At 38.0% G+C, this 22,726-nt stretch overlaps 1 protein-coding gene and 1 gene segment (V, D, J or C); both read left to right on the top strand.

Moving 5' to 3' along the window:
• The window catches only part of LOC137100103 (hemicentin-1-like), a 59,689-nt gene extending 42,753 nt beyond the window's left edge, over positions 1-16,936 (top strand). The window contains exons 3-20 of the mRNA XM_067477741.1: positions 9,315-9,629; positions 9,757-10,053; positions 10,145-10,483; positions 10,566-10,850; positions 11,055-11,351; positions 11,437-11,748; positions 11,840-12,142; positions 12,347-12,643; positions 12,735-13,046; positions 13,144-13,440; positions 13,645-13,941; positions 14,027-14,338; positions 14,448-14,732; positions 14,861-15,190; positions 15,373-15,678; positions 15,853-16,143; positions 16,275-16,423; positions 16,645-16,936. Of these exons, the coding sequence (XP_067333842.1) occupies positions 9,315-9,629; positions 9,757-10,053; positions 10,145-10,483; positions 10,566-10,850; positions 11,055-11,351; positions 11,437-11,748; positions 11,840-12,142; positions 12,347-12,643; positions 12,735-13,046; positions 13,144-13,440; positions 13,645-13,941; positions 14,027-14,338; positions 14,448-14,732; positions 14,861-15,190; positions 15,373-15,678; positions 15,853-16,143; positions 16,275-16,423; positions 16,645-16,653 (5,033 nt within the window). The 3' untranslated portion in view covers positions 16,654-16,936. The remainder of the gene's footprint in view (positions 1-9,314; positions 9,630-9,756; positions 10,054-10,144; positions 10,484-10,565; positions 10,851-11,054; positions 11,352-11,436; positions 11,749-11,839; positions 12,143-12,346; positions 12,644-12,734; positions 13,047-13,143; positions 13,441-13,644; positions 13,942-14,026; positions 14,339-14,447; positions 14,733-14,860; positions 15,191-15,372; positions 15,679-15,852; positions 16,144-16,274; positions 16,424-16,644) is intronic.
• On the top strand, positions 1,999-6,686 carry LOC137100577 (Ig mu chain C region secreted form-like). The segment is given in 5 exon segments: positions 1,999-2,122; positions 3,277-3,579; positions 5,257-5,592; positions 5,692-6,006; positions 6,175-6,686. Coding segments are annotated over 5 exon segments (1,365 nt in total).
• Positions 16,937-22,726: the final 5,790 nt, after the last annotated feature.

Below are 22,726 nucleotides of genomic sequence, written 5' to 3'. Positions count from 1 at the left end.
TCTCTGTGTTGGCCCTGAGATACATGGATGGTCTTAGATATATTATATCTGACATTATTCTAACTATGTAGTATTTTGTTTGATGTTTGGGCCCTTTCCATTTTGATGCCTCAGCAACCACTAGACAGGGTAAAGAAATTATTGTAACAGCAATTGACTCTATTTTTTTGATTAGCGTACTGATACATTTTGGTTTTCAATAATAACAACTATTGACGCCCAACTTCAACATTTGATGGTGCTATAATGCTAAGAGATTTCCAATTTACCTTTGCGTCATAGTTTGGACAAAAAATAATAATAGTTCTTGCAGTTATTACAAATTGAAGTTGTATGTTTTATGGAGAAAATGTAAAGTGAAGCCGAAACCATTGGTTATATTTTAAGACATACGTCCAAAGTAAATACCTTAAGCATGGGCAGTTGCAATCATAAATGTAAAGTGAAGTATGTGCAAAGAAATACTTTTTATCTACACGATGAAACAGAATCTTGTCATCATTAACTCCTAATAGCTGTTAGACGGAAATAAATACATTTTGTTGTGTGAACTTCATGCTGCATGAACAGGAGCTGACGGGGGGGTCTATTAAAGAGGAAGTGCTAACATAACTGTTGGCAAACATGCTTGATATTATATAACCCAGACCACAGGAAATTAAAATCTCAAGGGAAATGGTTAATAAATAGTAGAGTGGGAATTGTTTTGTCAGTGAAAACCTTTCTCCGCAGCAACATTTTAAGTATTTGTATTAGAAGTGGATTGTAACGTCATACTGTGATTACTACGGCTACTTTGACTACTGGGGAAAAGGAACACAAGTCACAGTAACTTCTGGTGAGTAATTATTGTATATATTTTGTGTAAATGCAATTCAATATTTTTTTCTGTTTTATTCAAAAAACCGTGCTGGTTACTTGTTCACATAAATTATAACATAGTCTGGAGCAAAAACAAGGTAAAATTAGGCTAAATGTTCATGTAGAGGTTTACAAATTAAGTATAAGTCAGATAAGTTAGACGATACAAGCTGCTGAATATTTCTTGCATTGAAGTAAGCATAAAATCAGTCACTGTGACTACTTTGACTACTGGGGAAAAGGAACAACAGTGACTGTCACATCAGGTAAAATCTGCCTTTTTCACGTTCACATTCAACGTGTAAATATTACACTGTTTAAAATATGATATTTAGACCTCAGGTGCTAGTTTTTGTATGTTGGATATCATGATATATTGCACTGTGATGCTGCTTTTGACTACTGGGGGAAAGGAACACAAGTCACAGTAACTTCTGGTAAGTAATAATTAGATATATTTTGAGTGAATGCATTTCTAGATTTTTTCCGTTTTTTCTACGAAATTTCTGTTGGTTCATAGTTCACATGAACTAGGGCATGATCTTCAGCGAAAAATGAACGGGTGAACAGCAGGGTAAATGCCTATATAGTAATTCAAAAATTAAGAGTAATAAGCTTAATAAATTAGATGATACAAGCCGCTGGATGATTTTTGTACTGAAGTAGTAATGAAAGCAGTCACTGTGATGACTACTTTGACTACTGGGGAAAAGGAACAACAGTGACTGTCACATCAGGTAAAATCTGCCTTTTTCACCCTCACATTCAACGTGTAAATATTACACTTTTTAAAATATGATATTTAGACCTCAGGTTCTAGTTTTTGTATGTTGGATGTCGTGATATATTACACTGTGACAATGCTTTTGACTACTGGGGGAAAGGAACTATGGTCACAGTAACATCAGGTAAGCCAGTATTATTTTTCTCCCCCTGATTCATTTATAGCTGTTTAAAAAAATTTTTTAGTACCCTTTGAAGAATTGCCAAGGAGGTGCCGCATTCATCATTTCTGCAGTACTGTGCATTAAATGTGTTGTAAGTAGGAAACTCGGTTTAAATTTAGGTGGTGAAAATATTTGGTTCAGTCTTCAAAATCCTTATTTGCAAAAGCCAAAAAAACCTTGTCAGAGGATATAGAGTTATGAAATAATCCAGACATTTGGGAACTGGTTTTTGTATGCAGTGGTTAATAATTTGTTAGACTGTGACTATGCTTTTGACTACTGGGGGAAAGGAACTATGGTCACCGTCACCTCAGGTATGTAATTTTATTGTTTCTGACAAGATAAAGACATTTTTAATCGGATCACAAAAGTATTTATTATCTTTTCATGTGGTCATAAACATTGACGAGACAGCCAGCAGTAGTTTGTATTAGTCTAATGATTTAAACTCTTGCCTGTTTAATTCAGTCGGAGCAGAAACCTATGAACAGGTGTATTTTTTAATTTGATTCTAACTGTTGCCAAAAGCAAACAGTATGACACAGAGTGGTAGGATATTACAGTAATGGGTTTTTGTGAGAAGTGGGAACTGAGTCTCTTAACTGTGACTACTGGGCTTTAGACTACTGGGGAAAAGGAACTATGGTAACAGTGTCATCAGGTAAGATTTATACCGTTTAAAATTCAGTACGCTTTGTGTCAGACTGTAAAATGTCATTTTTATGTTAGACTGTAGCCTCAAGTCAAGTCTCACTTTAAACCTAAAGTGTCAAACTTATATTCTTTGTAGGACACAATAATAATGTTAATGGACATAGTAATAAAGTTCAATAAATGGGTTTTAAAACTTAATGGAATTAGTTGGGTGACAAAATAGACTTTTGCGCATCAGCAGTAGATGTAGCCTTTTCATACAAACAACTAAGTAGATTCGGCACTGTGCTATGGTGCTTTTGACTACTGGGGAAAAGGTACAACGGTAACTGTTTCATCAGGTAAGAAAAGTATTTAAACTCACATATATTTGGTTAAACTGAAAAAAAGTAACATTTTTTAAAAAGATCGGTTAACAGATGTCTACTAACTCGACATTGAATTCCTTCCATTTCCAAAACAAATCTAATAGTTATTCTGAAACTATATGTTTAACTATACTAGACTGTAGCTTTAAATTGGTTATTTATATATAAAATACCAGAATATACCAATAATAATGTTATTGACAGAGATTAATCATAGTGCAACAACCAACATTTTAAAGAATGGGCTAGATATGTATGTTGGATGTATGGATGGTATCTAAAACTTCCAGATATAACATTTTGTACGGTAAAGACTTCATGCTGTGTATTTTTCTACTGAATCGAGTTTAAATTACTTCTCATGTAACTAATGCTTTGTGGGGGAAAAACAAACAACACTTATGATTTTATTATGGTATTTGAACTATGTCTGTTTTTTTTCTCAGCCACCACAACTGCACCAAGTGTGTTTCCTCTGATACAATGTGACTCTGGGACCGGAGACATGTTCACTCTTGGCTGCCTCGCCACCGGCTTCACACCTTCCTCACTGACCTTCAAATGGACCAAAAACGGGTTGGCCCTGACGGACTTCATTCAGTACCCTTCAGTAGAGAAAAACAACTTCTATACGGGAGTCAGTCAGATCCGAGTGACCAGACAGGACTGGGAAAATAGTTCGACAGCACCTTTCAAATGCTTAGCAGAACATGTTGGCGGAAATGTTCAGACTGATATCTCAAAAAAAAGTAAGACACACGTTACATTCTATTTAATTGTTTTTTTGCAGTTAATTTCAATATAATTCTATTATCAGTTTTTATTGCAAAACTGATATTATATTTTCAAACTGTGCGGTGATTACTAGGATCAAAAAGCCAAGAAAGACTGATGCTATATGCTTTATAATTACATTTTGAGCAGTTGAATTGAATTCTAGCAGGTTTTTATTGCAGAATTGATCTCTTATTTTTAAATTGTGCAGCGTTTCCTAGCATCACAACACCAAGTAAGCCAGATGCTAAGTGCTTTTTAAGTTCATTTTTAGCAGTTAGTTTTAATTTAAGTAGTTTTTATTACAAAACTGATCATTTATTTTGAAATTGTGCAGCGTTTCCTAGTTTCACAACACCAAGTAAGCCAGATGCTAAGTGCTTTTTAAATGACTTTTTAGCTGTTAATTTGATTTTAATTCATTTTTATTGCAAAACTGATAATTTATTTTGAAATTGTGCAGCGTTTCCTAGTTTCACAACACCAAGTAAGCCAGATGCTAAGTGCTTTTTAAATTACTTTTTAGCGGTTAATTTGAATTAGCAAGTTTCCATTGCAAAATTAATAAAATATTTTAAACTTACACTATTTTTAAAGTTTTTAAATTAAATATTAGTTGCACAATATTGCGATGGACGACCAGTTTGCTAATATGCACTCAAAAAAATGTATATTTTTATAGGTTGACTATTGCAAATAAATCAAAATGAGTAGAGCATTAAACAGAACACGGGAAGAAAGTTTTATATTTTAAATTTTTTGTCAATAAATAATAAGGAAGTAGTAGTAAAATATTTAAGTATAAGAATATAAAGTACAATGGCAGATCAAGATTCAAGATCACTTAATTACCTTATGTTAAAGAACGAGTTTAATTCCAACAAGTGAATATGTATTTGTTATTATTTAATATCTAGTTGTAAATAAGTGTTAATTTTTCCTCAAAAAGTTAAACTTTATTACTTTGTTTTGGGGGTTTTCTGAGAACTGTTGAACCTAAAAAAGAATTACGTCCTTAACTGTGTTAGAGACAAATATTCTTTAATCTGTCATTTTTGATGAACACATTTTGATGAACACTTTACCTAGCAGGTAAAGTTAACAGTGAGGTGGACTGAAAGGGTTGAAGGGTGCCTGTACTGTATGATCAGCTTCTTACTGAGTCCGCTTCATTATTTACTAATGTCCTGTATGTTCTCTGCACGACTAAAACCAGATTAGTGCAGCTTGTTACGTTTCTATCATCTATCTGCATAACCTTAGTTTTGTCTGTCTGCCTCCAATTTCACTGTATGTTGATAATTAACCTCCACATTAAACCTGTGTTGCTTGCCTCAACATTATAATGTATATGCAGAAGCAAGCATTTCAGGAGTGCTGTTCAATTAGGAACTTGTTACTATGAAAATATTTTCTTTTTAACTCTTTGTGCACAGTAAGCAACAGGCCGGAAGTGTCAATGTGTAATCACTTTATGCATGTGTGCATGTTACATGACATACAGTAGCAAATGTCATGAACTCAAATATTTTAAGTCTACAGTAAATCTAGATTACACGAACATTGTGGTGCATTGTTCACCTTTGCTTCTGCATATATGTATTATCCTCTGCTTCTGCAAACACATATATGTGTATATCTTTGTTTTTCAGACGTGACCTATAGGTTGCCAACTCTTAAAGTGTTTGCGTCCGCGTCCCCTGATGATGTCAACGAGGCTTCCTTCTCATGCTATGCCAAAGAATTTTCCCCAAAAGATTATAAGATCAAATGGCTAAAAAACGATGTGGAAATTTCCGACAAATCCCACGAGACACCAATTGAGGAAAATCAAGTTGGGGGTGACAAACTGTACAGTATAGCAAGTTTTGTCACAGTAAAGGGCAGTGACTTGGTTAACAATAAGTTTACATGTGACTTTGAGGGAAAGATTGATAAGAACGTGCCAGCAAGTGTGAATGCATCTTTGATCTACCAACAATCTGTTTGTAAGTAAACTGCTACCTTTTTTTAAATGTACTTTTAACCTCAATTCTCATTTTTGCAGCCATTTTTATTCAATAATTGTTCATTAATTCCTCACTCAGCTGAACCATGTTCAGAAGTTGTGGACATACAGATCACTGCCCCGTCCATGGAGGACATGTTTGTACACAGAAAAGGATCTGTGATATGTCAAGTCAGAGCACTAAAGCCATCTGTTGAGAGGATTTATTGGGAAAACCATAATGGAAAAGAAATGGCTTCTAACCGAATTAATAAAGACAATGAAAATGGAAAGTTATACAGGCTTTCACTTGACATTACATATGAAGAATGGACCCAGGGGGTGGACCTCAAATGCATTGTTGAACATTCGGAATCGATAGATCCAATAAAGAAATCTTACACAAGGATCCCTGGTAAGAAAACTGTTCAGCAAACATTCACTAAAGCACTGTGTTATTTCACCTTTTCATAGCATTAAACACATTATAAGTATTATTTCTAAGAATATTGTGTAGAAGAGATTTATGACAGTACTGCAGTTACTGTTCTTGGCAAAGCCTAACTGTGTCTCATACTTGCAGGACGGCCAACTCAGCGTCCCTCAGTCTTTATGCTGCGTCCAGTAGAACAGACTAGAAAAGAAATGGTGACCCTGACTTGCTATGTGAAAGACTTCTTCCCTCAGGAGGCTTATGTGTCTTGGCTTGTTGATGATGAAGAAGCAGACTCAACATACAAGTTCAGTACCACAGACCCTATAAAAGACAATGGCTCATATTTTGTTTATAGCCACTTATCTCTGACCCTTGAGCAGTGGAAAAACAGTGACGTGGTGTATAGCTGTGTCGTTTACCACGAGTCTTTGGTTAATGCTACTAAAGTCATTGTCAGGTCCATTGGGTACAGAACATTCGAAAACACCAACCTGGTCAACCTCAACATAGACATCCCTGAAACCAAGCTGCCCCAGTAGATGTTGTGTCACTATGTCTTCTGTTGTTTGTTGTTTAAAGTTTGTTGCTTGTGATATGACATTGTGTTTGTCTTTTTGATGCAGATTTAAAACAAAAAATAAAAAAAAAGCACTTTGCAACTCTGTTGTTGTTTGTCACATGTTGTTCATGTCTATTTTACGTCTTTATTGTAAGTGTACTGTCACAAAGTAACTGTTGTGAGTTTTCAAGCACCGTCACAATAACTTAATCACACTTTTTGCATCATATTGAATTCACTAGAACAACACTAACATCACACCCCACTAACTTTAGGCTAACATGAAATTAAGTGTACCACACTTGTTTAGTGTTGTTTGTAGATGGTGCGTTAACAATGTGTGTGTATGTGACATGTCTTTGTGTACATGTGCTTCCTCTACTGGGTCTTGCACCCCCAACACAAGACAGATGATTTGTTTAAAGTAAACTCCAGTTTGGTGGTCTTTCGGTCAAATGATGAAGTACTGATTCACAAGCCAAGGCACATAGTGGTAAGGCCTTTCAGAAGCAAATCAGGATCACTACAGAGAAATATAATCTTTTTTTTTTTTGCGTTTATTAAGTATTTTAAGACGTTTATTTGAGTTTACAGTTCCTACGATTACTGATTAATGTGTAGTTATGGTTTACTTGTTACTCATAATGCGCTTTGACTAGTGATAGAAATCATTTGTCAGGCTGATGAACTATTGTTGAAAGCTGCTCGTGTTTTGCCCCAAGAATTAACTTAATAATTACTGTACGCCACATACAGAATTCCTGTTTGCAAATAACATTGCCCCTGATGTAGAAGATGATAACATGGGAAACACGGCCCTCACCTTCATCCTCCTCTTCCTCTTCACCTTGCTGTTCACCATTGGCACCACTGCTTTCAAGGTAACAACGAGTTAACAATAACTGTGAACACATTTGTATTTAACTCCACAAAAAAAAAAAAAAAAGCAACTCGAGTTTTATATGTTCAAAAAACACAGCTTGTTAGCTAAAACAATATGTCCTCGCAATGTGACCTACAGAGCACGGCCATGATCTTGTAGAAAACATGTCAGTAATGTTCTATGCATTATTGTTTTACTTGATATTTTCACTGTTATTTATCACTCTGGCAAACAACTAAAATCTTTACCTATAAAACTACTATCTTTTAATATATTACTTATTAAACTGATATGGCTGCAGCAAAAACTCCTCCATTAAGGATGTATGCATTTAGAAAGGGCGGACGCGACAACAATAAATTTTGTATATTTAATGAATCCATTTAAACAACATAACCTAAAATGAAAATAACTTTTTTATAGCTTTTTTATAACAGACTAAACCAAGTTTCTTTCGTGGCTTATCACGACTATATCATTTTTGATCCACACTATAGTTATCTAAAATTTCAGGGCTATTGTTCTGAATTAAATTAGGTCTACTGCTGTTATTGTGCCGGTATTCACAAAATGAAATGAAATTAATTGTTCAGCAACAGTCATAACATTTGTATTTGTGACATAAAGCTGTATATCATAAATGATCAGAAAAGAAGATGTGTGGTGCCATGCACCTAAAAAGTTGATCTGACTTGCTGAAAATTGTTGATTTGTTGATCTGAAAATGTTGAGACCCAACACAAATTTTTCGATTTTTGTCTTAAAAGGTCTATTCAAAAGAAGTAGGACATGTAGATCAAGACAGTATACAGAATTTATGTGTGTATTGAGATATTTTGACACAGCAATGTTGTAACTGTTGTGTTCATGCCTTTCCCAAATTAACCACACAAAATATGATAAATAGCAGAATGTTATCATCTTAGTGCACAAATTACTAATTTATATTTTTCATTTTCTTTGTTTTTTTTTCAGGTTAAATGAAACAAGATGAACGTTCTTTAAAAAAAAAGTATTTTTCACGTATTCTTTTCTCAAAGCTTTATAGTATTATGTAAGTAATCACAATTGTCTGTTTCTCATCTTAAATAAAAGAGCTTTATATCTTTTTGAAAATAAATGTTTGAATGTTTAAACGCTCCAAATGTTTTTTCGCTTTCATTTTTTAAAAACAGTATTGTCTAGCTTCACCTCACTTTTAAACACAACACTCATAACAGTGCTTTTTAACTATTTCTTAAATTATTATTATTTTAAGGAGTAATAACGTTATGCTCTTTCTCTCTCTACCACCTGGAATCAACAGCCCATGTTCATCTCTTATGTAAATTTGGAGATTTTACAGTCAGTTAGTTTTCAGGTCTATTATTACCAGACTTGAAAAGTAAAACCATTCACAGTGTCAGGGGAAGATGTAAAATCTATGTCAAAACTTATGTAAACTGTGTGCTCTGCGTCTCTTACTGGCATAATCCCACCTCACACCTGGTTTCTGTGATGCTCCATTGCTCTTTGTGTTGTTTCACTTCTGTATTTGGCACCACTTTGGTGCCTGGGTGTTGTTCAATGCTTCCGCTTGCTGTTAGCTCTGGTAGCTCTGCCCTGTCATGCTGCAACATCTGTGCAACAGACCTCCAGCCCTATCTCCACCTGACTTAAGACACAGACAGTGTAAAAGTACAACTCTGCCCTCTAGCCTAAATACAAAGATATTACATTTAGTACTGAGACTACAAAATCTAAAGGTATGTATACTCAAAGACATAAATGACTGCATATTTTAAAATGTTCATATCCAGCGAATAGAATGAGGCAAGTAAAGACAAAATTTTTTCTCTATTTCAGAGGAGCGGGAAGTCACTCCAAACATCACGTTGCATCCTGCCTGGGAAAATGGATTTTGGGCCACACCAGTCAGGCTCATCTGCACCCTAAGTGGCTTTTTTCCAAACAAATGGGATGTAGAGTGGAAAAAGGACAATCGAACTCTGAGTATTGGTGAAACCAAACAGAAGCTGCAGACTATAGTGAGAGTGGAGGAAACCTACAGTCTGAGCAGTGAGATTAGGCCAAACATGGGAGAGTGGGAGAAAGGTTCAGATTTTACATGCAGCTCCAAACCAAACACTGCTTTAACAAAAACGATAAATATTTGTAACGGTAAGTATATGGGGATACTTTCTAGCAGCCTAATATAAAAATATGCTGCTCTATCACAAAAAGTGCATATTTTAAAATAATGAGTGTTTTTTATTAATGTACATTTACCAAACATTTGTTCCTGCAGTCCATTCAGCATCTCCTCCTTCCATTCATGTGGAGACTCCCAGCTTCAAAACAGTAATGATGGCAACATCTGCGGTGACAGCAACATGTTCAGTCCAAACTCTTTTTAATGCCAAGGTAACCTGGCTGATGGATGGGAGAGCTGCACAAATTAACACAGTGACACAGGACAGAAACATGACTATTATAATCAGTACACTGAGAGTTTCCTCAAGTCAGTGGAAAGGACTGAATCGTGTAACATGCAGAGCAGAGCATAAGTGCTTTTCAGTCAGTGAGAAAACTGTAGATGTTGCAGGTAAGAAAATACACAACAAAAACATCAGCTGCTTTGTGACAAGCAACTAAAAAGAAAACCTTTGGATTTGTTTCCTGCTGATTTCATCCAGGACCTGCAGTTACAACTCCATCAGTGGAGATCAGGAGATCTCTCCCAGATTTGCTGAAGGGAAACAGTGTTGTGCTCGTCTGTGATGTTACAAAACTCTCCTCCAGTGACCTCTACATCACCTTTCAGGCCAACAATGCTGACATCTCTGAAAAACTGTATGTTGACCTCCCTGAATCCCCAGGCCCTCATTCAGTCAGTAGAACATTCTCTGTACCTTCAAATCACTGGAAGAAAGGCACAAGTTTCACCTGCACAGTGAATCAAGGCTTCTCCAGAAACTTCAAATCACAATCCACTGGCAATATTTTTGGTGAGAGGAGTTCATCTTTCTTCCCTTAATGACAGCTGAGTTCATGTTTCACACCTTGTTCATCTGTAACAGACTGATTCACTGATGCACTGAATGATGTCTCCTTTAGTGGACCCATCAGTGGAGCTTCTTGTTGTCCCCAGTGAAGAGTCAGGACCACAGAAACTCTCATGCTCTGGTTCAGGCATCAACCCTCAAATTCAGTGGTTTTCTAAGACTCAGCAAAGATCTTCATCAACTCACGACATCAGTGTGGGTGCAGATGGACGTGTGACAGTAACCAGTCAACTTCATGTCCCTCAAGCAGAGTGGAAAACAGGGAAGGTCTTCACATGTGAAGTGTCTGAGAGGTCTTTGAGTCCAAAAGTCAGGAAGGACATCAGTTTCTGTTCAGGTAAAATTAAAGCACAGTACATAATCACACTTACATGTCAAAGTTTGTATAATATAAAAAGTACCTATTATCTCATCAATGATATTAGAAAAAAGCATGTTATAATTCACTGACAACACGTATATATTGACAAAAATGTGCATTGCCATCCACTGAGCTGTGGTAATTGGATTAACATGTGTGGACAAACATTTGTTCCTGCAGTCCATTCAGCATCTCCTCCTTCCATTCATGTGGAGAATCCCAGCTTCAAAACAGTAATGATGGCAACATCTGTGGTGACAGCAACATGTTCAGTCCAAAGTGATTTTGATGCCAAGGTAACCTGGCTGATGGATGGGAGAGCTGCACAAAGTAACACAGTGACACAGGACAGAAACATGACTATTATAATCAGTACACTGAGAGTTTCCTCAAGTCAGTGGAAAGGACTGAATCGTGTAACATGCAGAGCAGAGCATAAGTGCTTTTCAGTCAGTGAGAAAACTGTAAATGTTGCAGGTAAGAAAATACACAACAAGAACATCAGCTGCTTTGTGACAAGAAACTAAAAAGAAAACCTTTGTTTCCTGCTGTTTTCATCCAGGACCTGCAGTTACAGCTCCATCAGTGGAGATCAGGAGATCTCTCCCAGATTTGCTGAAGGGAAACAGTGTTGTGCTCGTCTGTGATGTTACACAACTCTCCTCCAGTGACCTCTACATCACCTTTCAGGCCAACAATGCTGACATCTCTGAAAAACTGTATGTTGACCTCCCTGAATCCCCAGGCCCTCATTCAGTCAGTAGAACATTCTCTGTACCTTCAAATCACTGGAAGAAAGGCACAAGTTTCACCTGCACAGTGAATCAAGGCTTCTCCAGAAACTTCAAATCACAATCCACTGGCAATATTTTTGGTGAGAGGAGTTAATCTTTCTTCCCTTAATGACAGCTGAGTTCATGTTTCACACCTTGTTCATCTGTAACAGACTGATTCACTGATGCACTGACTGATGTCTCCTTTAGTGGACCCATCAGTGGAGCTTCTTGTTGTCCCCAGTGAAGAGTCAGGACCACAGAAACTCTCATGCTCTGGTTCAGGCATCAACCCTCAAATTCAGTGGTTTTCTGAGACTCAGCAAAGATCTTCATCAACTAACGACATCAGTGTGGGTGCAGATGGACGTGTGACAGTAACCAGTCAACTTCATGTCCCTCAAGCAGAGTGGAAAACAGGGAAGGTCTTCACATGTGAAGTGTCTGAGAGGTCTTTGAGTCCAAAAGTCAGGAAGGACATCAGTTTCTGTTCAGGTAAAATTAAAGCACAGTACATAATCACACTTACATGTCAAAGTGTGTATAATATAAAAAGTACCTATTATCTCATCAATGATATTAGAAAAAAGCATGTTATAATTCACTGACAACACGTATATATTGACAAAAATGTTCATTGCCATCCACTGAGCTGTGGTAATTGGATTAACATGTGTGGACAAACATTTGTTCCTGCAGTCCATTCAGCATCTCCTCCTTCCATTCATGTGGAGAATCCCAGCTTCAAAACAGTAATGATGGCAACATCTGTGGTGACAGCAACATGTTCAGTCCAAAGTGATTTTGATGCCAAGGTAACCTGGCTGATGGATGGGAGAGCTGCACAAAGTAACACAGTGACACAGGACAGAAACATGACTATTATAATCAGTACACTGAGAGTTTCCTCAAGTCAGTGGAAAGGACTGAATCGTGTAACATGCAGAGCAGAGCATAAGTGCTTTTCAGTCAGTGAGAAAACTGTAAATGTTGCAGGTAAGAAAATACACAACAAGAACATCAGCTGCTTTGTGACAAGAAACTAAAAAGAAAACATTCAGATTTGTTTCCTGCTGTTTTCATCCAGGACCTGCAGTTACAGCTCCATCAGTGGAGATCAGGAGATCTCTCCCAGATTTGCTGAAGGGAAACAGTGTTGTGCTCGTCTGTGATGTTACACAACTCTCCTCCAGTGACCTCTACATCACCTTTCAGGCCAACAATGCTGACATCTCTGAAAAACTGTATGTTGACCTCCCTGAATCCCCAGGCTCTCATTCAGTCAGTAGAACATTCTCTGTACCTTCAAATCACTGGAAGAAAGGCACAAGTTTCACCTGCACAGTGGATCAAGGCTTCTCCAGAAACTTCAAATCACAATCCACTGGCAATATTTTTGGTGAGAGGAGTTAATCTTTCTTCCCTTAATGACAGCTGAGTTCATGTTTCACACCTTGTTCATCTGTAACAGACTGATTCACTGATGCACTGACTGATGTCTCCTTTAGTGGACCCATCAGTGGAGCTTCTTGTTGTCCCCAGTGAAGAGTCAGGACCACAGAAACTCTCATGCTCTGGTTCAGGCATCAACCCTCAAATTCAGTGGTTTTCTGACACTCAGCAAAGATCTTCATCAACTAACGACATCAGTGTGGGTGCAGATGGACGTGTGACAGTAACCAGTCAACTTCATGTCCCTCAAGCAGAGTGGAAAACAGGGAAGGTCTTCACATGTGAAGTGTCTGAGAGGTCTTTGAGTCCAAAAGTCAGGAAGGACATCAGTTTCTGTTCAGGTAAAATTAAAGCACAGTACATAATCACACTTACATGTCAAAGTTTGTATAATATAAAAAGTACCTATTATCTCATCAATGATATTAGAAAAAAGCATGTTATAATTCACTGACAACACGTATATATTGACAAAAATGTGCATTGCCATCCACTGAGCTGTGGTAATTGGATTAACATGTGTGGACAAACATTTGTTCCTGCAGTCCATTCAGCATCTCCTCCTTCCATTCATGTGGAGACTCCCAGCTTCAAAACAGTAATGATGGCAACATCTGTGGTGACAGCAACATGTTCAGTCCAAAGTGATTTTGATGCCAAGGTAACCTGGCTGATGGATGGGACAGCTGCACAAAGTAACACAGTGACACAGGACAGAAACATGACTATTATAATCAGTACACTGAGAGTTTCCTCAAGTCAGTGGAAAGGACTGAATCGTGTAACATGCAGAGCAGAGCATAAGTGCTTTTCAGTCAGTGAGAAAACTGTAAATGTTGCAGGTAAGAAAATACACAACAAGAACATCAGCTGCTTTGTGACAAGAAACTAAAAAGAAAACCTTTGTTTCCTGCTGTTTTCATCCAGGACCTGCAGTTACAGCTCCATCAGTGGAGATCAGGAGATCTCTCCCAGATTTGCTGAAGGGAAACAGTGTTGTGCTCGTCTGTGATGTTACACAACTCTCCTCCAGTGACCTCTACATCACCTTTCAGGCCAACAATGCTGACATCTCTGAAAAACTGTATGTTGACCTCCCTGAATCCCCAGGCTCTCATTCAGTCAGTAGAACATTCTCTGTACCTTCAAATCACTGGAAGAAAGGCACAAGTTTCACCTGCACAGTGAATCAAGGCTTCTCCAGAAACTTCAAATCACAATCCACTGGCAATATTTTTGGTGAGAGGAGTTAATCTTTCTTCCCTTAATGACAGCTGAGTTCATGTTTCACACCTTGTTCATCTGTAACAGACTGATTCACTGATGCACTGACTGATGTCTCCTTTAGTGGACCCATCAGTGGAGCTTCTTGTTGTCCCCAGTGAAGAGTCAGGACCACAGAAACTCTCATGCTCTGGTTCAGGCATCAACCCTCAAATTCAGTGGTTTTTTGAGACTCAGCAAAGATCTTCATCAACTAACGTCATCAGTGTGGCTGCAGATGGACGTGTGACAGTAACCAGTCAACTTCATGTCCCTCAAGCAGAGTGGAAAACAGGGAAGGTCTTCACATGTGAAGTGTCTGAGAGGTCTCTGAGTCCAAAGGTTAGAAAGGACATCAGTTTCTGTTCAGGTAAAAGTAACATGATTTATAATACTATGAATGAATTTAGTGAAGAATAAATTCTGAATGATCTTTAAAGCATTTGTGACTTTATTTCCTAATCATTTTTTTATGTTATTTTCATACTCTTCTCTTAGAAATTCCAGCATCATCTCAGATAGTTGGTGTATTTGTTCAGGGACCATCAGCAGAGGAGCTTCAGAAAAAGGGACAGGTGACTATCACCTGTCTTCTGGTTGGCACAGGTCTTAAGGATTTCTCCATCACCTGGAAAGTAGCTGGAAAAAGTCAGCCCGCAGTCAGTTTAGACAGCAAGTTCCAAGTCGTTCATAGGAATGGAACAGAGACCGGGACGAGTATCTACAAGGTGTCTGCAGAGGACTGGAATACATATAAAGAAATATCTTGTGAGGGGAGGCACAAATGTTCCAACAAGAGCTACGAAGACCATATTAGCAAAAGCAGAGGTAGTATCATTCATAATTAGCATGACGTTTAATTTTGTTTCTTGTAGCTCTTTTTTTGATTTTTAGCTGGTTCAGAATAGACGAGACTGCATCACAAGAGATTTAAAATTTTATTAAAATTGCCATAAGTAACACAGCTATTAATTTTACTAACAGTTGTCCTGTTTTATGTCTTTGTCAAGAATTGCTTCCACCAACAGTTGAGATAATACAGCCAACTGTCTCTGAGCACTCCACATCAGATGTCCTTTCACTTACTTGTCTAGTTTCTGGATTTTTCCCTCCTAACATCATTCTGCACTGGGAAGAGAATGGCAAGGGAATCGCACAGACTCAGTACGCCAACAGTCCTGCATGGAAATACACAGAGAGCAGCACCTATTCAATGAGCAGCATCCTAAATGTTTCTCAAACTGGAAACAAGGGGTCTAGATATTCTTGTGTTGTCAGACACGAGTCATCTGAAACGCCCGTTGAAGATGCGTTTAGTGAGTCGAGGCTCATCATTTCATAACATTCCAGTTGTTTGGTTTATTAAAACAGAAAAGCACAAAGAAAAAAAAGAAAATTTCACACATTCCACTGCTTTTGTTTTTATTTCTAAGAGGAATCTTCTTAAAAAATAACTTACATATTTTTTCTTGCACTATTTATTTTCCCAGCCCCAGTGACCGTCAGCGAACCTTCAGCCATCTTGCTCGAGGGCTCCAATGAACTTGTGTGTCTGGTCTTTGGCTTCAGTCCTGCACCAATTAACATCACATGGTTTCTTGGTGAATCCAAGGAGCTGTCAGACTACTACAACACTACTGTGCCAGACAAAGGCTCAAGCGGAACGTTTAGCGTCCGAAGCAATCTTCGTTTGTCTCGTGATTACTGGATATCTGGGGCAAAGGTCACCTGCAGGGTAACTCATGAAAACACCAGCCTCACCCTGCATAGATCCAAAGCAGGTACTGGTTTGTGTGCTGATTCAGTCTTAAACTGCACAGATTATTTTATTATCATTACTGTTTTCCCTCCAGGGGAACCAGTGTAAGTCATTGTAGTGGTTATTGACTAATTTCATTGAATTTCTTCACAGACAACATGGATAAATGTCATTTCTTTGATGAGATCATTCACGCTGAAGTGTACGAGGACATAGGTGTGGATAGCTGGTATATAGCCTTCACCTTCCTGCTTTTGTTCCTATTTGCTGTCATCATTTGTGTCTGGACGTCCTTGATGAAGGTAAGCTACAAGTGTACTTACTTTGGTATCTTAAAATAATCTTTCAGTGCAGTATTTCATATCATTTGCACAGCTGGAATATCCCTGCTCCATTCAATATTGTCATAATTCTAAAAAAATATTATGATTTTGGGGTAGTTTAAATTGAGCCTTTTTATATTTTCATGCAAAACAAAAATATATTGACCATATGTTTTTGTTTTCCCTTTACTACCTTCTAGACCAGATAATGATCACAGGACATAACCCCATCTTTGTGGACTCTCTGGGATTTTTGATTATGGCATATGACTAGTTTTTATTTCTTCCTACATTTCTTTCTTTTTTTAATGTCTTCCTTTCATTACCAATCTTCAAATTACTGCCTATACTTCTACCATTAATCAATTTAATGACATGTTTAATACTAGATTTGTTTTATGTTATGTATTGCGTATGCTATGTAAATAATGTGTAGGAGTAAAGAAGACATCAATAAATACAAATAAAATAATGCTTGACCTATCGATATAATGTGCTCTCTTCCTGTTTGTCTAAAAAGATGACTACACATACTGATACAAAACAATATTCCTCAGGGATCTGCTTAGGAACAGAGTCACACTCCAAACTCATCTGTATCACTCAGACTGTCCACAAGGGTGAAGCAAAGCTCCACAGCAGTGGGGATTTTCCACCTCTGTGTGTAACACCATCCATTTATCCATCCATTATCTTTAACCAGTTTTCCTGTTCAGGCTTGAGGGGTGCAGCTGTCATTGGGCAAGAGGTGGGGTCCACCCTGGACAGCTTGCCAGTCTATCTCAGGGCGAACACAGAGAGACATACACAGACAGACGACCATTCACACTCACTTTCACACCTACGGGAAATGTAAAGTCACTAATTAAGACATGTGCACATCTTTGGGCTGTGGGAGGAAACTGGAGTACCCGGAGGAAACCCACACAAGCACAGGGAGAGCATGCAAACTCTACACAGAAGGGTCACAGCTGGCACATTCAATCCAGGAACCCTTTAGCTGTGAGGCAGCGCTGCTAACTAGTTCATCACCTTGATGCCCTGTGTAACACTGGTCCTGTAGTAATATGAAGACAGGTCTGAACTGAACTCACTAAAGGCTTCCTAAATGATAGAGGCACACTTACTCAAAAAACAACTGTTTCTTTTCATCTTTCCAAATCTACAGGATATGTTCACACTGTGTCTTTGAGTTAGAGCTGTAGGTTTGGATCTGCATTTGTGTACCTTGTGGGTTTAGAGGAATTCACATCTGGGAGGGATGACACTAAGCACATCCAGGCTCACTATTGGCTTCCTCTGAAGTGATCTGGCACTGTGCATTCCCCGATTGGCTGGGCACCCTGTGGCAGCCAGCCCAAATCTGTGACGCTGTTGCTGGGATGGAGTCACAGCATGCTGCTTCTATAAGTGCCAAGGGGCCGGCAACAGGGAAGCAGGGCACCATGCCCAGCAGGCTGCCTGAGAGTTTCTCCCTGTCTAACACCCCCATACACTCCTACTACTTAGGCAAGGCCCCATCCCTCGTCTCTCACCTAACTCCTCACGTGTCCATTTAAACAAGGGAGAAGTAACAACCTAAGATCTACACACACATAAAGAACAACTATTCAAACAGCAGCTCACAATGTAAAACGTGATGAACTAAATGTGCTAAAAAAGTATAGTAAAGAAAAATTATTTCTATCTTGATATACAGGTTTTGGGAAAGAAGTAGTGTGTTCTTCAGCAACTTTCCTTTTGAAACTAAATCCTCTTGAAATTATTCAACCTAAAACATTCAAAAAGAAAAGGATGGGCAGTGTTTCTTCATTATGAATGTTACCAATGTAAGAAAAAACTACACAGTTATACATTAGTTCTGAGTTTAGGCACCTCTAAGCAAGTGTACAAGTCCTAGACCACTCTCAGCTTTGCTGTTTTAGTAATGCTGCAGCGATAATCCATCTTTATTTTTCTTTGTCTCTTTATAAAAGTATAACTAGGAATTACTGGAAATATCCATCCATATATCCATTATCTGTAACCACTTATTCTGTGTAGGATCACAGGGGGCTGGAGCCCATCCCAGTTGTCAGAGTGAGAGGCAGGTTGTCCCCTGGACTGGTTTCCAGTGTATCTAACACACAGCGACATACACTGAGTGAAAACAATTTACACCTACAAGCAATTTAGAGAACAAACTGGTCTTACAGGCAAAAAAATAAATAAATTCAATATGTACTTTCTTTGCACATATTGAAATGTTTTTGGTGAAATTTCGAGATTTTTTTATCCTCTGGTACATTAATCCAGGCTTCCTTCAGCACCTCGCAGAGTTTTTCTTTAGCCTTAGGCTGTCTTTTATGTCTCTCTCTGTCCAGGTGATCCCATACTGTCTCAACAATTTTCAAGTCTAGATAAAACCTGTACTTGCCTGTACTGGCATTCAGGATTCAATTCAGAAATGATCACCAACAACACTGGCAGAAATCCAGCCTCAAATCATGAGAAACCCTTCGCCATATTTCCCTAAAGATTGCAAGCACTCATTCTTCCACCTCTCTAACTCTTGCTCTCACATACACTTGACAATTGGACTACAAAGCCCCTTCCTCATCAAGCTTTTTTAAACTGTAGAAGAATCAACTTGACATCCAGATGAAGCTGCCAGATGCAGGCCCTCGGTGAACTTCTTCTTCTGGTATCTCAAAGAAATTCTTGGAAACTTCTCATCAGATTCCAATTCTATTTTTGACCCGAGAGAGAAACATGCTAAGTGCTAAGGGTTTATACTAAATACTCACTTTAAGCTAAAGAGCTCCAGGAGATGATATCACACAATCCTAGAATTCATCAGTCAAATGACAACACTGCCACTTTGGCAGGAGCAATGACACTTCAATTTTTAATAAAAATATATAACAATTAATAAAAAAATTCACCAGGGGCCAACTTAAAGGATAATTTTCCATATCATGTTCTGCTTTACATTTTAAGTGTCCAGAATTTTGAAGTGTACTGTAATTGGAAAAGGTCAGTGTGCACTGAGCTAAATCTAGCTTACAGGTTGGTTCACTGCCCCTTCATCACTTTTTGTGCTTATGTTTTTACACCTGGAGGTTGTTCACTTACTGTCTAGTACGGGTTTAACATCCGCTCGTTCCAAATTCACCACTATTATGTGTTAACAATCTCTGCTCATCCAACTCCAGTAATGTTAATCTGAGAATAAATGCACCAAACAAAACTTCAAGTTGGTAGTAAACAAAATGCTGTCAAGCTGAAATACTGACAAACCGTTTCCTCCTGCTGCATTTTATACTGAAAATTGTTTAGCAAAAAAAATTGTATCTAGGGCACATTTGAAGGTGTATCTTTTTATTGAATACTTTCAGTACATACTGTATCAAAACATAGTATATTTCTGGGTTTTGCCTAATAGTAAAGTTGCTGGCTTATACTTGGTGATGTGTTCATTGTTATTTTAACATAATAGGACAAACAAGCAAACTGGTTTCCCAAATGACTAAATTATAAAGTCTCTCGTCACTATTCCTGGGGTGAAGCCAATGACAAAGTGGCTCATCGTCAAACAGAAAATCCAAAAAAAACATTAAAAAAAAAACATTCCAACAGTTAGAACCTATATATATTTCTAATTGTACTTTTTCTGTTACATATGAATATTTAAAACAAGTGGTTAATTAGCTCCTCAGCAGGAGATTGAAGACCCGGGTGCTGGTGTTATTGGGACACAGGAATAGACCAGACTTGTTTTCCAGTTATGAAAAGTTAAAATGCCTCCTAAAGTAGTACTATAGTAGAGAGGTGCATTTAACCTAAATTCAGTCTTCCCACTTTCAGTCAACTAGTTTTTCTATTCAGCGTTTTATGGTCAATGGTCTTCACTTTTACAGCACTTCATAGTGCTTCACAGCTGCTTCTAGTTCAGTGATTCACACTGACACTGTTTACTTTAATTACAGTCAGTCAACACACATAATACAGTGTAAACATTTCAAACTAATCAAACAGTCAGACAAATCATTCCAACGACCAAGTATTGAATAGTGACTGAAGAGGCACAAAAATAATCAGTAATAACTTGAGTGAAAATGTAGCAAAAAAAATTAAAAGGAAAGTCAATCGGTTATAGCTCTCAAAATCTTGCAGCTTTGGAGACCATCCTTTTAAAGAATGAAAAACAAAATTACCCACTTTTAAGTTTGTTAAAATTATTCCATAATTAAACCCCTACAATAATGTACAGACATTTTTTTAGGAGTTTTAGAAATTTAGAAGTAGGAAATTATAGGATATCCAGGCCTTTGGGTTTCAAGCATGTTTGACAAATTGGTTAGCATCTTCTATTTTGACAGAAAAATATAGCTGGGTATCGTCTGCTGAATGTTTCCTAATAATGTTGCTAGTGGTGACATATACAGAGTTAAAGGTATGCTAACACAGAGCCCTGTGGAGCTCCATAACAAATGTTTGGGCATATAGAAGATTCCTCATTAACATGAACAAATTGGAATCCGTCAGATGATATTTAAATAAAATGCAGTGCGGTTCCTTTGATCCCAAATCCATGTTCCAGTCTCAGTAATAAAATGTTTTGATCGATTGTATCAAATGCACCACTAAGATCTAACAGAACAAGTACAGAGACGAGTCCATTATCTGAAGCTAAGAAAAGATTGTTGGTGACTTTTACCAGTGCTGTTTCTGTACTATGGTGAAGTCTTAACCCTGACTGAAAGTCTTCAAACTGATTATTCCTGTACAGGTGGTCACACAAGTGCTTTGCAACAACCTTCAGGGATTTTAGAAATAAGGGGGAGATTAGATATTGGTCTGTAATTGGAAAAACCTTTGTCAAGAGGGTTTTTTTTTAAGAAGCCGTTTGATTGCAGCTACCTTGTAGGCCTATGGTACATAGCCTGTTTCTAAAGATAGATTGATGAAGTTTAATACGAACATATCCATTAAGGGTATAGCTTACTTGTTCAGTCTAGTTGGAATAGGTCTCCAAGGACTAGTTTTTAGGGTTGGACCCAAGAAGATGCTTGACATGACTCTTCAGTATTGATTAGTTTTGATGAAGAAGGTTATTGTTGGCAAAGCAGGATGTTGAAGTGGTAAGCCCTCCGACTCGCCAAGTGGAGCTGATCTCCAGTCTGAGGGAGGACAAACAGATAAGTGCTTAACACTGGCTTGTGGGAAATGGAGTCTGAAACAAAAACAAGACTTACTATAGTGCGTGGGGAAACAAGGTGATCCTGGAGGGGAGGTAAGGATCTTGCAGGGGAGGAGTGAAGTGATGGTCCTGGCAGTGTGTGTGAGGCGTAGCCATGAGTGATTTCCAGTCCCTGGTGAGAAACAGAACTCCAAATCCAGTTGACAGAGATCACAATTCCAAAACTCCTTGGTGACAACATCAAATAATATTGAAAATCCCTTTCAGTGAGCATTTGCACTAGGTGATGCTGAGGCACAATAATCAAAGTTCCTTACAGTAGCCTGAGTCTCACAAGTAGAACGTCACATGGAGCAATAGGCACTTACGTAGGGCATCAAACGTGGGCAGGGCATGGAGTTAAACATGAGCATGGTATGGAAAGCGTTCTCTTTCATGAGGTCCGTGATGATAGCGTGGTTCCTTACAGGAACTTAGCCGTACTCAGGGTCCATGGCGTAATTTACCGTTGAAAGCAACGAAGAGTCTCTTATGAAGGCTGGTGAAGAAACTGAGGCGGTATATAGACAGCGTAATGGGAGCAGGTGAAACTGATTGCTGGTGATTAGTGAAGCGGGAACAATGTCACGGGATCAGGAAACAGGAAGTGGTTGCAAAATAAAAGTCCTGAGGGAGGAAGTGACAATAGGGTCTAGGAGACAGGTTGTTGGTTTAGATGAGGTAAGAATTGAAGTTATCTTGTACATGAAGGTCTATCTGTAATATTTGGGAGAGGACCTGGTGAATTTCTTCTCAAATAGCATCAATTTTACTCATAAAGAAAGTCATGAAGTCATTGCTGCTCAAAGTTAAGGGAATAGTACGTTCAACAGAACTATGGCTCTTATTAGCCTGGATACAGACCTCAAAAGAAACTGTTCTTATTGCCCTCTATTAATGATGAATAATATGCTGTTCTGCTGCTACCGAGGTGTTACCTTTTTAAACACTATTAAAATGTTTTTCCAGACTAAACAAGATTCTTCGCTCCTTTCTAACTTTCCTGAGGCCTGCTTTATGCTGTGCATTTGTGAATTGTACCATGGAGGTTGTTTCCTGTT

The sequence above is a fragment of the Channa argus genome, chromosome 15 (genome assembly GCF_033026475.1).
Source record: "Channa argus isolate prfri chromosome 15, Channa argus male v1.0, whole genome shotgun sequence".
Lineage (NCBI taxonomy): Eukaryota > Metazoa > Chordata > Actinopteri > Anabantiformes > Channidae > Channa > Channa argus.
This window is presented reverse-complemented; position numbering and strand designations above follow the sequence as displayed.